This window comes from Gracilinanus agilis, chromosome 1 (genome assembly GCF_016433145.1).
Source record: "Gracilinanus agilis isolate LMUSP501 chromosome 1, AgileGrace, whole genome shotgun sequence".
In the NCBI taxonomy this organism is placed as follows: domain Eukaryota; kingdom Metazoa; phylum Chordata; class Mammalia; order Didelphimorphia; family Didelphidae; genus Gracilinanus; species Gracilinanus agilis.
This window is the reverse complement of record NC_058130.1, coordinates 491,797,569-491,812,771: the sequence shown is the minus strand read 5'-3', so window position 1 is coordinate 491,812,771 and position 15,203 is coordinate 491,797,569. Positions and strand designations below refer to the sequence as shown.

At 33.1% G+C, this 15,203-nt stretch overlaps 1 protein-coding gene across 2 annotated transcripts in view; it reads left to right on the top strand.

Annotated features, from left to right (window-relative positions):
• The window catches only part of CRISPLD1 (cysteine rich secretory protein LCCL domain containing 1), a 181,043-nt gene that overhangs the window by 131,707 nt on the left and 34,133 nt on the right, over positions 1–15,203 (top strand). Inside the window, exon 1 of one of the 2 annotated variants that reach the window (XM_044657948.1) lies at positions 1,048–1,308. The exons of the other annotated variant lie outside the window; for it this stretch is intronic. Within the exon in view, the coding sequence (XP_044513883.1) occupies positions 1,048–1,308 (261 nt within the window). Of the gene's footprint in view, positions 1–1,047; positions 1,309–15,203 lie in introns of those variants that run through there. 2 annotated transcript variants of the gene reach the window in all.

Here is a 15,203-nt window from a genome sequence, read left to right as displayed (position 1 = left end):
CTTTTTCCACCTAGGGCTGGTTATCCATGAATTGCGCCCAGGAGAGTACAGGAGGAAAGAGAGCATCAGGAATCACTAACTGATTTAGATAAAGCCTGAGTTTGTGACACCAAGGAGCCACCAGAAAGGCACATACTTTCCAGGGAATAAGGATTCTCAATTCTTTGGTGAGGAAAAAAACGAAACACGTGGGTAGGATGCTCTTTGAGTTGGTAGTGGTAGCTGTAGGTAGTACAATTCTTATCCAATATGCAACCTTGTGTAAAAACAGCATTATGAATTTCTTTAGAAAGAATAGAGTGTGATAGCTTCTCACCCCAGTGCCCCAGAAACGAAATGTTGTTTTTTTTTATAATTGTCACCAAAGGCATAGATTTTCTTTCAACGTTCCCTCAAAAAACAATCCATCCAATCACTGAGTTTGTTTATCTTCAGTTTTTCAATTTCAAAACTTTTCATCAGCAATGCCAACATTTCATGTAAAGTGGATATGATGGGACTTCTCAGATTTGGGTGCTTCTTTAAAATGAATGTGAGAATGTTTGGTTCTTATTGTTGATCTTAGAATATTATAATTTAAATATGACTTAAAACAAAACTAATTTGGTTGGTAGTGCAGATGATCATATCTTGGGTTTCACTTGTACCATTACCACCATTTTGTGTTATCTGAAGTCTTAAAATTAAAACTTTTATTTCTTCTAGTTTTTTACCTATTTAATTTTTAACTCAATGTACACAATTTGGTACATAATTGCACAAAAATGCTTTCCTATACATATGTGAAACCTACATTTATGTAAATTTATAATAATGAAGATAGCGTATTTAGAAACCACAAATAATGGGTGTCCTTTTCCCGTCAAATTACAAAGTCACCTTCATCCACTTCTAAATAGTTTTCCTTTTTTTTTTAAATGATGAGAATTAATTTCATCCTAAACTTGTACCTTAATCATTGAAATCTCATTCATGCCTTTAGAGACAAAAGGAGTGGAAGGAAGACTTTATCTTGGAGTTTACCATAGGGGAATCCTGAAGTCATTCATGATGAAGTGTGCAGCACAAGAGTGGCTCAGAATAACTGCATTGCTATTCATTGCTAATACTATTCCAGCAATGATTGTTCCCAATGCAACAGTTTTGGAGAAACTTTTGGAAAAGTACATGGACGAGGATGGTGAGTGGTGGATCGCCAAGCAAAGAGGGAAAAGGGCGATCACAGACAATGATATGCAGAGTATCTTGGACCTTCATAATAAATTAAGAAGTCAGGTGTATCCACCAGCTTCTAATATGGAATATATGGTAAGGACATATTGGGAGTGGTTTTCACAGAGAAATGTTCATTGATGCTTTCTTTCAGCACCACAGTTAAATGTCCTAGTGGTTACTTGCTAATTTGCACTTTGTAAGAAGTATAAAAGTATTTCTATGGTAAACTCACACTATGATTTTTTATGTTAACTATTTATAGGTTTCTGTTATTTGCATTAACTTTTTACATTTAAAAATGAATAACCTTTACCTGGCTAAATTATTTGAGTCTTTTGTATGAGAAGCCATTGTCCAGTTGGTCCATTTTCTTTTTATAGTTGAGAGGCATTATCCCTTAGGACCTTAAAGTAACTAGAGCACTTGAAAAGATTTAGGGCTCTATAATAGGGGGAAATATACTTCTAGATACAAGTCACTAATATGAATGTTCTGGTAAAAATTAAATAGATTATTAGGAATGTTTATCTAAAGATTTGACACATTGATGTTTTTTGCTTGATATCTACAGTGTCTGATTTGCAAATATTTGTAATGTGAGAATACTTTAGGTAAAGCAACAAATATAGAAGCATATATTCAAAGAAGCATTCCCCTTCTTTCCCCTACAAGTATTTAACTCATTCCCATAGCAAAATAAGAAATAATAGGGAACTAGTTTAACTCTTTAAGGCTCCAAGGGTACACAGAAGTAAGAAATTGGTTGGTACCCTAGTGACTTAGAACAGTAGGCACTTACTGAACATACCATTAGCAAGGGGATAGTGTTAACATTAGAAATATCTGATAAGAAGTTTTAAATAGTGATGATGTTTAAATCTGCTTTGAAATCATTGACCAGTGGGTTAGCTTTGGGTGACCTTTTCCAGGTCTAAAGATAAAGGTGTTTAAATCATTTGCAAACATCCTAAAATGATCTCAAAACTAATGAGTTCTTGGGATTCAAATATTCATTTAGCCAATTATGAAGGAAGGCTTATTCTTTTTTAAAAAATAACAGCATTTAGATTCAGATAAAAATGGTAAACTTATTTATTTTAATGTATTGAAAACAAAACAGAAGCCAAGGTTATTATTTTTTTTATGGATAGTATGTGTTGCCTCAAATTTCTGCTTCTTTTGTGAATGTTAAAGTTCACCATTTCTTTTGTATTTTATTGCATAATTCCAAGAATAAGCTTCTCATTGGAAAGAAAAATAGGAATACTATTTTTTTTAACTTGTACCATATATGCTTTTGGGCATCTGAAGAATCAGTTGCTTTCTAATTGAAACAAGATTACAGGCTGGGGCGGGGGAAGGGGAGTCTTTTAGGAAGATATTTAGAAAGATGATCCCCAAATTCTCAATATAGGTTGCAATTTTACATTGCAGAAACATACAGAAGTTATAAAAGAGTGTAGTTCTCTCTGTATGTATGTGTGTGTTTTATATCAAATTTCCAAAGTTAACAAATGCTTGTTGTAGGAAGTTTGTTATAAGAAGTTTATTATATTCTCCTTTTTAAAAATTTAACTGGTTTATCCTAGCCTTGAAATGGAGATCCAGAAACCAGATAGCTTTTATATTATGTTGCCCCTAGATACTATTAACTCTGGAACCATGACTTGGCCATTGACTTGACTACAGAAGAGTTCATTGGCAAAATAAAGTAAGAGACTAGGTTTAATTCTGTAATATAGTTTCTAGACTACAAATTTAAGGGAGAGTCTGACAGAGAAGTCATGCTTCTGTTTTGATACAATACTAAATAACCTATCTAGCTATAGTTGTTGATCAATTGTGAAAAGTTTATCTTAGTTATTTGATAATTTGTTTATTTAAAAGTAGATTAAGTGATTATTCCATTTTAAAAATCTACTGCAATATGCCTCATATCATTTATTTCGGCCTCCTTTTGACCTATAACTTTGTGAATGACTACTAATATCACTTATTTTAGATAAATGTAGGCCTTTAAGTGCATTTTTAATCAAAATTGACCAGCAACCACTAGTAGTGAGTTGAAATCCACTTCACAAATACAACATATGAAAAAACAAATGGAAATGATTTCATGTTCTTAAAAAGGCTGTAATATAATTGGAAAGATTAGCCACTTTGGATTTTTTTCAAATTATACTTAAAATTAGGGTATAGAGATAACAGAATAAACTACATAATCAGAAAAGGTTTCTTGGAGGAGATGGGTTTTAGGTTGGGTTTTAAATGAGGGGATGCCAAATGGTTAGGGAGAAATTGAAAGAAATTCAACAAATAGCCAAGTTATAAATGAGTATGTATTCTTCAGCACACACAAAATATATTTACCTGTATGGATCAGAGCAAAATTAAGAAACTAAGGAGAGCCCTTGGATGACAGTGTTGATAGATACTCTGGACCAACTGTTGAATGTTGAATGTCATGATCTAGTTGAGGAAGAAATATTTTGAGATAGTGTGGAGAATGGATTGCATTGAGAAATTAGAATGATTAGTTGGTCTCAATAGCTAGAATTCAGAAATTTTGTGAAGTTGACTTAGTTACCTTTGTATTAAATGGAAAGAGAAGATAAATGATTTTGTAGAGAAAGAATTGACAGTGACATTGAATGCAGATGACAAATAAGAGGGAGATAGCAAAATACCTTAAAAATTATGAACTTGGATGATAGAGATGATAATTGTGCTATAGATAGGGAAAGAAACTGTATTAGCTTTGATTTGTTTTGTGGATCTATGGAGCTAAGCTATAAGTTGTTAACCTATAATTAAGTAAATATAATAAGCTTAAACCCTAAAGATACACATTTAAAAGTAATTTGAGTTCTGATTTTAACACTGAATTTCTAAATCATTCTCCTCTCCCCAACCTGCTGAGAACTTAAAGCAATCATAAATTATAGATTTGTTAGAGTTCAGACAACAGGTTAGGCCAGAATCTAAAAAATAAAAATTGTTAAATTATGGCAGGTGTACTAAAGTGGACAATTGCCACTGTTAGATCTGCTTATCCATCACTTCCAAAACCTTACTGCCAGACTCCCAGCTGGGAAAGATATTGACTGGCACATATTCCACTCTCTCTTTTTTCTATGGCATACCTGCAGGAAATGGGTTAGAATTTTAGTATACCATTTTTCAAGGATATACTAACATCTGATTCCTAGCCCACTCTTCTTTTTACTAGTTAACTTTGTATTGTAAACTAAATAGACAGTATAAATATTTGTTGGATTGAATTGAATACAGCCCAGGGTCCATGTTGATAGATCTGATCCCTCAGTTGGAACTTAAGGATTTCCAAGTTATTGTGGACATCATTTCCTACTTATGCTTCATGACTCACCAAGTAATCCTAGAAGCTTAGGGATGGCACAGGTTAGTGAGGTTGAGCAATGTGCCAATGTGGGCAGTATCCTGCTTCTTGCTTGATGTGGCATCTGCTTAAACCTGTGAAAGTTTAGCCTGTGAATTATCCTGTTTCCTTTCATCAATTCATCCTCTTTTGACACTAATTATCATTAGCGTGTTTCTCTTATAAGACAAAATAAAACCTAATTAATCTATATTTTAGAGTTTTATTCTTTATTTACTTAAACCTAAAAATATTAATTGAATGTTTTAACGGTTTTTGAAAGATTTTATGTTTTCTTAATATAGTTTGGCATATTCCTAACAGTTTTCAGAAATGAAATATTTATACCTCCCATAGAGGTTTAATTTGATATATGTGTGTATGTATTTGTGTATACATACATGTATATATATATATATATAAAACAAATCAAAATAATTTTTCTTAATTCACTTAAATATTTGCTGGATGCCTACTATGGGAAAAGCACTGTGCTCTAGGTAGTTGCTATTCTTAACTAGTCAGAATATTATTACTAAAACCAACATAATTTCATTTTATTTTTTTCCAAAGGGAAATGAATTAGATTTTCTTTGAAGTTGTCACTTTGATATCTGTTGTTTAGTAGTAATGTAGGTATAGGTCCTTTAAAAAAACTAAACCTATTGAACAGAATTTAAAACTGAATAACTACAAAAGTAGTATAGTAATTCATTTTATGAAACCAGAAGACTTTAAGTCAAGAAATTTTCAGAATATATTACACAGTAAGGCTGATGGTAACACAAGTTGGCAACATTGTGTGATTATAGCACAGTTATGTTAGACATCATAAAACCCTAAAAATGGAATGAATAGGCCTGAAGGTAAGTTCCAGTTTTTCAAGTTGGGGACAATAATTGCTAGGCAATGAGAGAGATTCCTGTGGTCTAGACTGGGAAAAGATAGCAAAGAAGTAGGAAAGCCAAAACAAGAGAAGAAGAATCTAGGAGTGAGAAGTGTATTGTAAAATTCTAAATGATTTGAAAGTATTCCCATTATTAGTATTCACATGCCACTAAGCAGCCCATGATCTTAAACTCTTCCTTATAAAAAAGATTCTTAATTAAATTATTCCAAGACATTTTCCAAGGGTATCTATCAGCATTTTTTTAAAACCCTTAACTTCTGTATATTGGTTCCTAAGTGGAAGAGTGGTAAGGGTGTATTAGCATTTTTTTAATGACAATTGGAGAGAAAAATAGGATTTGCTTTGGAATAATTTACTTAACATTCAGCTTTAGTAAAATGAACTTGACTATAAAGAAAGGAATATTTTTAGCTTGAGTTATTACAATGAAAGGAATATGACTTACTGGTTAGAGGACTGGAATTGGAATCAAGATGCTCTGGGTTTGAGTACTGCCTCTGATACATGCTACCTGGGAATGCTTGATTAACTTCTGTGATCCAGGTAACTTCCTAATGCTGTAATTAGAGATAAGTTACAATTCTGTTTCTGTAGAGGGAGTTCCCCATGACAGTCAAATTATCCAGATTCTTTTCCCCTCCTGTTCCTCAAAATAAAAATCACAATGACAATTCTTTAATTTTCTTCAAGGAATATTTTTTTTGCATATCATAATCACATTATCAGTATTCTCGCTATTTCTAACTCCTATAATTATTTAATCAAATCAATAATGGGTCCACAAAATATATATTTTTAAAAGGAGAATGTCTGAAATACTAATATGTCAAATATTCCATGGCTGTCTTATAAATGATATCATAGCTACTATCCCCTATAAGAAATGCCTTTACTGGAAATGACATTGACATTGTGGTTGAAATTGTGTCCGTTAAGATTTTTAAGTGCTTTGATTCTCTTTAGGAATTGACTCTTTGAATGTAAAGTCAGTATCTCAAAGAGAGAAGAATTACTTTTTGAAAATCTTTGAAAATCTAGATTAATTATGGTAAAGAATATATTCTGGGAGGGCATGGTTGACCTTATTGATCCCATCTTGATATTATAATTCAACGTTTGGTACATATCCCCAAATGACTTTAGTTTTCCTTGTAAATCATTATGGCTTTGTCATTATTAATTTATCCAATCCAATTTATATATTTCATCCGTACAACCTCTTAGGAGAATACACTATATAACACCTGTTATAGAAGTAATGATTACTTTTATTTTTTTTTTCTAGAATTGCTATGTTTAAAGCTTTTTCTGTTAAAAATAATTTAAAATCTTTTTGATTTTCAGATTTTTTCTTCTTAATTCCACTAGCCCACTAAAATAAGGAAGTACAGAACCCCTGTGTCATATATAAGCATAGTGATCATTGGCTATGTCCAAAAATTTGTTTCAATCTGCATCTTTGTCAATCATCTCTCTGTCAGTAGTTGGGCAAAATTATTTAGTCCTCAGGAATCATGATTGATCATTTCATTAATCAGATTTCTTAAGTCTTTCAGACTTAATAGTTTTCATAATATTAATGCCATAGTATATATTGTTCTCCTGACTGTTTTGCTTTAGAATTTGCTGTTATGGGATTTGATTAATAAATCTGTGTCTATCATTTCCATATAATTCTTGATATATGCTAACTACATATCCCTTTAATTGTTGAGACTGGAAAAGGTTAATTGAAGTCCTCATAAAATAGATTTTCTTGTCCCTTGGCTATTTTAGTGTCTTTTTATGGACATTTTTTGTTTGTTTTATTTTATCTTGAGTTATGATAGGCAGAAGAGCATAATCTATATTTCAAAGTTCAATATAGCAAAGATTTGCCTTTGAGAGGATCTAAGATTTGCTTATTTACTCCAAACATGTGAAGCTTCCTAATAGAGAATTTCCACAATTATGGCACAACCTCTTCAAACAGTAAAGCCATAAGGAGGCAGATTTGGCATAATGAAAAAGGCTCTGGATTTAGCACTAAGAGATCTCCTTCCTTTATTGACTGGTCCCTGAGCTAGTATTCTAAACCTCAATTCATTTTCTCATTTGTAAAATAAAAGACTACTCTCCAAGGTCCATTCTAGTTTTAATGTCAGTGAACCAAAGAAAGGATTATAATGAGCCTCTTTATTGGATATTATAATTAATATTACTTCATATATTCTAGAGGAAAAAAAACATGTATTGAGGGGATAGGAGGGAAGAGGAAGAGAAAGGAATAGGCATCTATGTAGCCTACTGCTTGCCAGGTACTCTACAAATATTATCTCATTTGATCCTCACAACATTCCTGTAAAGTAGGTGTTATTAATCCCATATTTCATAGAGCTTAGAGTTGAGGAATTATGTCTGTGTAACTGAATGAATGTTTAATTGAATTCCTGACAACAAAGAGTAGTTTATTTCAGTTTATCATGTATTGATCCTTTTCAAGAGTGTTTGGTATGGTTTATTATTATTTTTTTTAACTTTACCAGGAAAAAGTCACAATCCTTTTCACTATACTTATTTTAGGACACTTTCAAGGCGGTTAAAAGAAAATAAAAGGGTGGGGGGCAGCTAGGTGGTTTAGTGGATTGAAAGCCAGGCCAAGCAATAGGAGAACCTGGGTTCAAATCTGGCCTCAGAAACTTCCTAGCTTTGTGATCCTGGGTAAGTTACTTAAATCCCATTACTTAGCCCTTACTGCTCTTCTGCCTTGGAACCTATATAAGAAACTGATTCTAAGATGTTAGGTAAGGGGTAAAAAAAAAGAAAAGAAAAAGTAGCAATAAATATTTCATATTAAAAAATAAATTAAAACCCTGAATGTGCATTCTCACGAGTGGTTCTATCAGCAGAGATTACATCCATAGAGTAATGAATTATTAAGAAATATGGGAGTGAATAAAGTAGTTATGGCTCAATTGATGATCTATGCCTATAATAAAGTCCATAAGGTAAGTGATCCAAGGATCTGGGGTGTATTACCATGGGGAGATCCCAGTGTAACCATTCCCTCCATAAAAGTAGATTATAAACTGTATGTGCCTTAATAAATAATTCCTAGGGAATTGCTTTGAAGACATCACTTGACCTGACTTGGATCATACATGGTCAGAAGTAGAATTTGCAACCAGCCTAACAATTTGAACACTGTACCATACTGTCTTCCTCAGGACATTAATATCTGCTGTTAATTCTTAGAAAGGAAAGAGGAAGAAGGAAAGGAATAAATGTTTTGTAAAGATGTATAATGTGCCAGACACTGGGATAAGCATTTTACAAACATTATTTCATTTGAACTTCACAACAACATGGGGAGGTAGGTGCTATCATCCCTATTTTTACCATTGAGGAAACTGAGAAAGAAGCTAAATGACTTACCCAGGGTCACACAATTAGTATCTGAGACCAGATTTGAGTTTAGATCTTCCTGTTCTAGAGTTCTAGACTTTGAATACCCGTCTATCTCTAGAAAGAATTAGAATACACCAGTCATAATGACCTAGAGATCATGTAGTATAAACTTCTAGTTTTAAAATATATAAACTTAAAGAGAGTATGTAGTTGTTGTTTAGTTGTGTCAGACTTTTCCTGAGCCTATTTGAGGTTTTCTTGGCACAGATGCCGGAGTGGTTTGTCATTTCTTTCTCTAGCTCATTTTATAGATGGGGAAAAAGAGGCAAATGGGGCTAAATGACTTGCCCAGGGTCACACAACTAGTAAGTGACTGAAGCCAGATTTGAACTCAGGAAGATGAATCTTCCTAACACCAATATTGTAAATACTTTGCCACTTAGCTGCTCCAGAGAGAACATACGCTACAGCTTCTCCATTACATGGATTTTAGAGGAGCTTTTTCTGCTTGATTTCTCGTTCAATATTTTCCACTTTGTCAGGCTTCCTGAATTAGTGCTGACATAATAATGCATGGATACTATTCCTAATTACTTTAATGCATATTTTAATGGGAGCTTACTTTTAATGGAGTCATCAGTTGGTACAAGTGATGAGTGGCAAACAACATAATGCTATATCTCAAGTGCCTCTTTGTATTTAAAAAAGCTATTATTATAAGAATTTCCTTTCTGGCCTAGCATTATGATTTTTTTTCAAAAGAGTGTCACTAACTAGGAGAGAGTATGTTCTCAGGTGTTTTAATGCTTAAGGAAATTTATCAAAAATGCGTTATAAGTATCAGTCATTTCCCTCTATCACAATAAACTTCACCTTCAAAGTCAAGTCATTGGCTATGAATTAATTCTATTTGGTGTAGATTTCTAGGACACTGGTGGAATCTTGCCAGAGGTATTTTCCCTAATGTGGAAATAATATTTTCACCACAGATGACTTGTTGGTCATGAAATCTCATAAGATTTTGCTGCCAACAGAAACATGTGGGCGGTGTATATAGGCCCAGGGCCATCTTGGTCTCTCTGCCAGTAGGATTTTTTTCCCTCTGATGGAGTTTCCATCCATAGGCCCTGAAGTCTTAGCAGCCATCTATGGAGCAAAGATATAGGATCATAGAGCCAAATGGAGTTGTCAATCATTTATGTATTCACATTTAAGACACCTGGCCAGTTTTGGGTGAGTATAGCTTAAAAATGCCCATTTCCAGTAGTGTAGTAGTATTTACATGTAAATACATTTACTTCTTTTATTATAGTCATTTAAATCATCAAGGAACTTAAATGTAAAAAAGGATTTGATATTATATAGTTGTTACTTAAAACAACACAATTCTGCCACAGGTCTTGACCCAATTTCCATATAATATTATTTCAGAATGCCAATTAGTGAAAACACTTGAGGAAAATAAAATAAGTGATAGTATTCTCTGTAAAAATAAATCTCTGATCACAGAGAGGGTTTAAATATATTTTTCAAGGTAAGACAACTAAAAAGATACTTCCTATTAAGGCTATCCTTTTAAATCAATCAACGAGTATTACTTTGTGCCAGGAATTGTGCTAATGCTAGGGTATGTTAAAATAGTAAAAGAACAATAAAAGCAAGAACCCAGTCTTTTTTTTTTTTCAGGGAGCATCCTTTCTAATGGAGAAGTGTATAAAATGTGTATGAAATATCAATATTGGTAGCTTTCAGCTAAATTATTATTAATTGGTTTTCATTATAAATTAGAATACTGAAACAACACTTGTTAAGTACCTCCCATGTGTAGAGCACCATGCTCAGTGCTGGGGGTACACACAGTTTAGATAAGACTGGGCCAAGCTTGCCATGTAACTTAGAATTTGGAAGGTGATATGGGTAAGGGAAGTTATGAGTTATTTGTATCCTTGTTATTTGTGTGTACTTGCATTAGAGAGTAAAAAGCCATTTGCAAGATCTCAGGTGGTTTGGGGAGGTAAGGAAATTCTTGACTGACTGCAGCAGGAGGAAATCAGAGAAAAGGAAGATGCTATTTTATCCTACCTTTTGATGATAGGTCAGATTTCAAAACTAAAAGCTTTTAAAGGCAGCTAAGTGATGATGTCCTGGAGTTAGTTTAAATGCAGCCTCAGATACTGACTAGCTATGTGACCCTTGAAATGTCACTCAATCTCTCTGGCTCAGTTTCCTTAATTCTAAAATGGGGGTGATAATAGCATTATTGAATGTTTTATTGATAAAAGTTGTAGATCTCTAGATCAAGGGTCAGCAAATTATGGTGTACAGTTTTTGTGAGACAAGTGAGCTAAGATTAATTTATTTAAAAAAGTATTTATAATTTTTAAATTTTCATAAAGTTATATATTTGTGTAAATCTATATAACATATATGTGTTATTTATAAGTAAAGTTTTATTGTATTTAAAAATGTAAAAACTATCCTTAATTGGCAGGAATACATAGCACCTGGATTTGACCCCTGGGCCAGTTTGCCACACCTGCTAGATAGCCACCAAAAGCATCAGCTGTGATGGGAGTCTGTGTTTAGTTTTTTTTTTTTTTTTTAAACCCTTGTACTTCGGTGTATTGTCTCATAGGTGGAAGATTGGTAAGGGTGGGCAATGGGGGTCAAGTGACTTGCCCAGGGTCACACAGCTGGGAAGTGGCTGAGGCCGAGGTTTGAACCTAGGACCTCCTGTCTCTAGGCCTGACTCTCACTCCACTGAGCTACCCAGCTGCCCCTGTGTTTAGTTTTAAAAGTGCTGTCTCAAGTATTCTGAAAAAGAAGATAATAATATATTCTACTTAAAAGAGTGGTTTTCCAGAAAAATATCATGGGGGTTTAGTCAGAGAGATCAACACATCTTTATTTTGACAAAAATATTTTACTCTTAAGAAACTGTCAATTATAAATGAAGTTATGAGAAGAAGTTTCATTCAGGTAAATTATCAATTGTAACATAATTAAAGTCTAATTGTCTTTAAGTTTTGGTGAATTGCTGGGAGAAAACATCTTTTAGAACATTTTGCCTGAATTTGTGAATCTACATTTAAACAGGAGTTGATAGTGACTAACCAACAGTTAAATGGATGTTATTTAGGAGCTATTGGTAGGCTTAATCTATGTTGTCATGTACAACAATAAAAAAAGGAAAAATACAAATACTGTTACTGTCTCACAATATTGTGGTAATATTTCAGAAAAACTTTATTTTGGGCACTATTAAAAGTAAGTCCTTTGTGCATCAATGGAGCTACAAAAATTTTTGAGTTTTCACTATCAAAATAGGTTATCGTATAGTTTTTTCTGTCATTATAGATGATCTTCAGATGAGGAAACACAGATCAAAAGTTGTCAACAGGAATGTGGAACACAATATTAATTAGTAGATAATGAAAGCACTTAGCTGCCTTCTCAAGGCATACATGCCGAGTCACTTAATGGATTTTTGAATGAATTGTCCATGATTTTTGAGTAATCTCAAAACATGGCAGATGTGCCTTGAGATTAAACATGAGCAAGTATACTAATTTCAGAAAAGGGGAAGAAGCTGAGTACTTCAAACTGTAGACCAGCAAAGTTAATAGTGATTACTGGTAAAATTCTAACACAAAACAATAGAAGAGGAATTAGAACTTAGAACAATACTAGAATTGGCACTTTGAACAGAAAAGATATATTGCTCAAGAACAAGCTATGCCAGTGAACTTCATGCTTGTTTGTTTTACTAATAAATGAGAAGAATTTCAGGATCATGTTATTTCCAGATTTTAGCAAAGCATTTGACACTCTTGACATCCTTCTTGGCAAGATGAAAATTGTGATAGAGTGAAGTGGATTCAGAATTGGCTTTAATGACATGACACAAAGAGGATTTATTAGGGAATGACAATCATGATTATCTTGGTACTCTCTCCTTGTCTATTCTGTTCAGTACTTTGGGAAGACATAGAGAGTAAGTTTGCGGGTGGTTCCAAGCTTGGAGACATATACTTCTTAGGTTGGATGATAGAATTAGGATCCAGAATGATTGAAACCAAGCCTTGAAAAAAATCTATGGTTGGGGAGATATGAATGATGATTCATAAAAAGAGTTTGAAGTGTAACCAGACAGGAAGAGAAGCAAGAGAAAGCAGTGTCACAATTACTGATAGCTGGAATTTCCATGTGGGATTCACCAGGAGACGTTGACCAAGTATCAGATACTTCAGAAAGGTTGAGGCTAGTGAGTACTGAGAATCATGAGATTTGGCACTGAAAAGATCATTGACTTAAAAATAAATTAATTGCACAAGCATATGTTAGGTAAGATATGGTAAGCAAGAAGTTCATGTAAAAACTAAAGGTTCCTGAAATTTTCAGAAACTCAGTCAATTAGTTAGCATAATGTGGTCAGGAAAGGCAAGATAAAGTTGCATTAATAGATATATAATGGTTTCATTGAGAGGAATGATCACCCCAATGTTCTGTCTCATGAAGAGACCATTTATGGAGTATGTGCCCAATTCTAGATGCATTTTGGAAGGAATATGAGCAAATTGGAGTATATCCAGAGAGGGATAAACTAGATAGAGAATAAACTGGAAACTATGGTATAGGAAGATTGACTGAAGGCATTAGAAATGTTGAGCCTGGAGAAAAGAAAATCTAGACCGGCTATGATAACAATCTTTATACTGTTAAAGATACTCTTGTGGAAGAGTAATCAATCTTTCTTCATTTGGTATTACAAGGGGAAATTAAGACCAATGATTAGAAGTTACAAAATGATAAAATGTGAATCAACATAGCAAAATGTTTCTATCAACTAGAGCTGTCCAGAAATACATTAATTTGCCTCAAGATGGATAATGAGTTTTCACTGGAAGTCTTCAGATAAAAGCCATATAGATGAGGCATGATTTGAGTAAAAAATGGACAAGGTGACTTCTAATGACCCTTTTTAGAATAATTTTCAGTTAACATTGAATAAATCATTAAGTATTACTGAATGAGTCCATGATCAATCTTAGATTATTGAGGGGTAAAGACACTTGCCCAAATTCCCTACCAATTTGTCTCCAAAATATGATTAATTGATTACCTCTCCCTAGTTATATAATCACCTTGGCCCTTGATGAAACTTTTTTGTTTTTGCTTGCTTAACAGACAGTAAATTGAGGTTTTTTTCCCCCCTTAATGGAGCCTTACTCATAGCATATATTCAGAATTTATACATTGTATTAGATTTATTCTACTTAGCTAGTTTTCATATAAAATTCCAGCTTTGAATGTTTAGTATTGTCTTTAAATTACAGTTAATCAATCCAGTTATTAGATTGCAGATTTAACTCAAGAAAATCTAGGAGAATGGTCATATTCATAGATTGTTTGGTGGTTACTCTACAGCAAGAGAGAGGTCTTTAATTACTTATTGTAGTTCTATCATTGGCTCTGGTCTTTTCAACATGTTTTTTTCTATATCTTTCATGAATACATGGAAATTTTTATTATCAAATTTTCAAATGGCATCAATTCAGGAAGAATAGCAATGAATCAAGAGTCTTTTCCCCCACCAAATCTCAAGGAGTTAGAAAAATTCTGAATTTAGGGTAAAAAAGTCTTACATATTATCCTATGTTGCAAGCTTCCTAACTCAGAGAATAAAGAGCTGGTCAATGATTTCTCCATGTCATAAAGTTAATAACTACAAATGAGGAACTAAGGTTCCAACTGGGTAACTAAGGACATAAAGAGGAAGTAGATAGTAGAACCATAATTCAAACTGAGGTCTGGTGACCCCATGTCTAATGGTCTTTCCTTTATACTGCACTGCCACAAGATAGCTATATAATATATATATATATATACATATATATATATATTTTAAATGGTTGTAATGTAGAAATAGGAGTATATTTAGTTAATCTAACTCCAAAATGAAGAATTAAAATTTTAAAAATTATCATCATTTAGGCTTAATATAAATTTCTAACCCTTGACATAATGGAAAGCACTGTACTTGGGTTCATAAGTTCTGGGTTTTTTCCTTAGCTCTGTCACATTCTATAAATAACATTGAGTAAATTATTTCAGTTTCCTCAACCTCAGTTTCTTCAACTGTAAAATGTAGATATAATGATTTTGTCACTTACCTTTAAAGGCCATCTCAAGAAAATACTTTGTAAAGTTGTCCAACTTCTTGGTTCTTTGGAGTTCATTCCTTTTAGGACACTGTTTATGTTTCTGCTAGCCTGTAAAATCACTATATAAGTA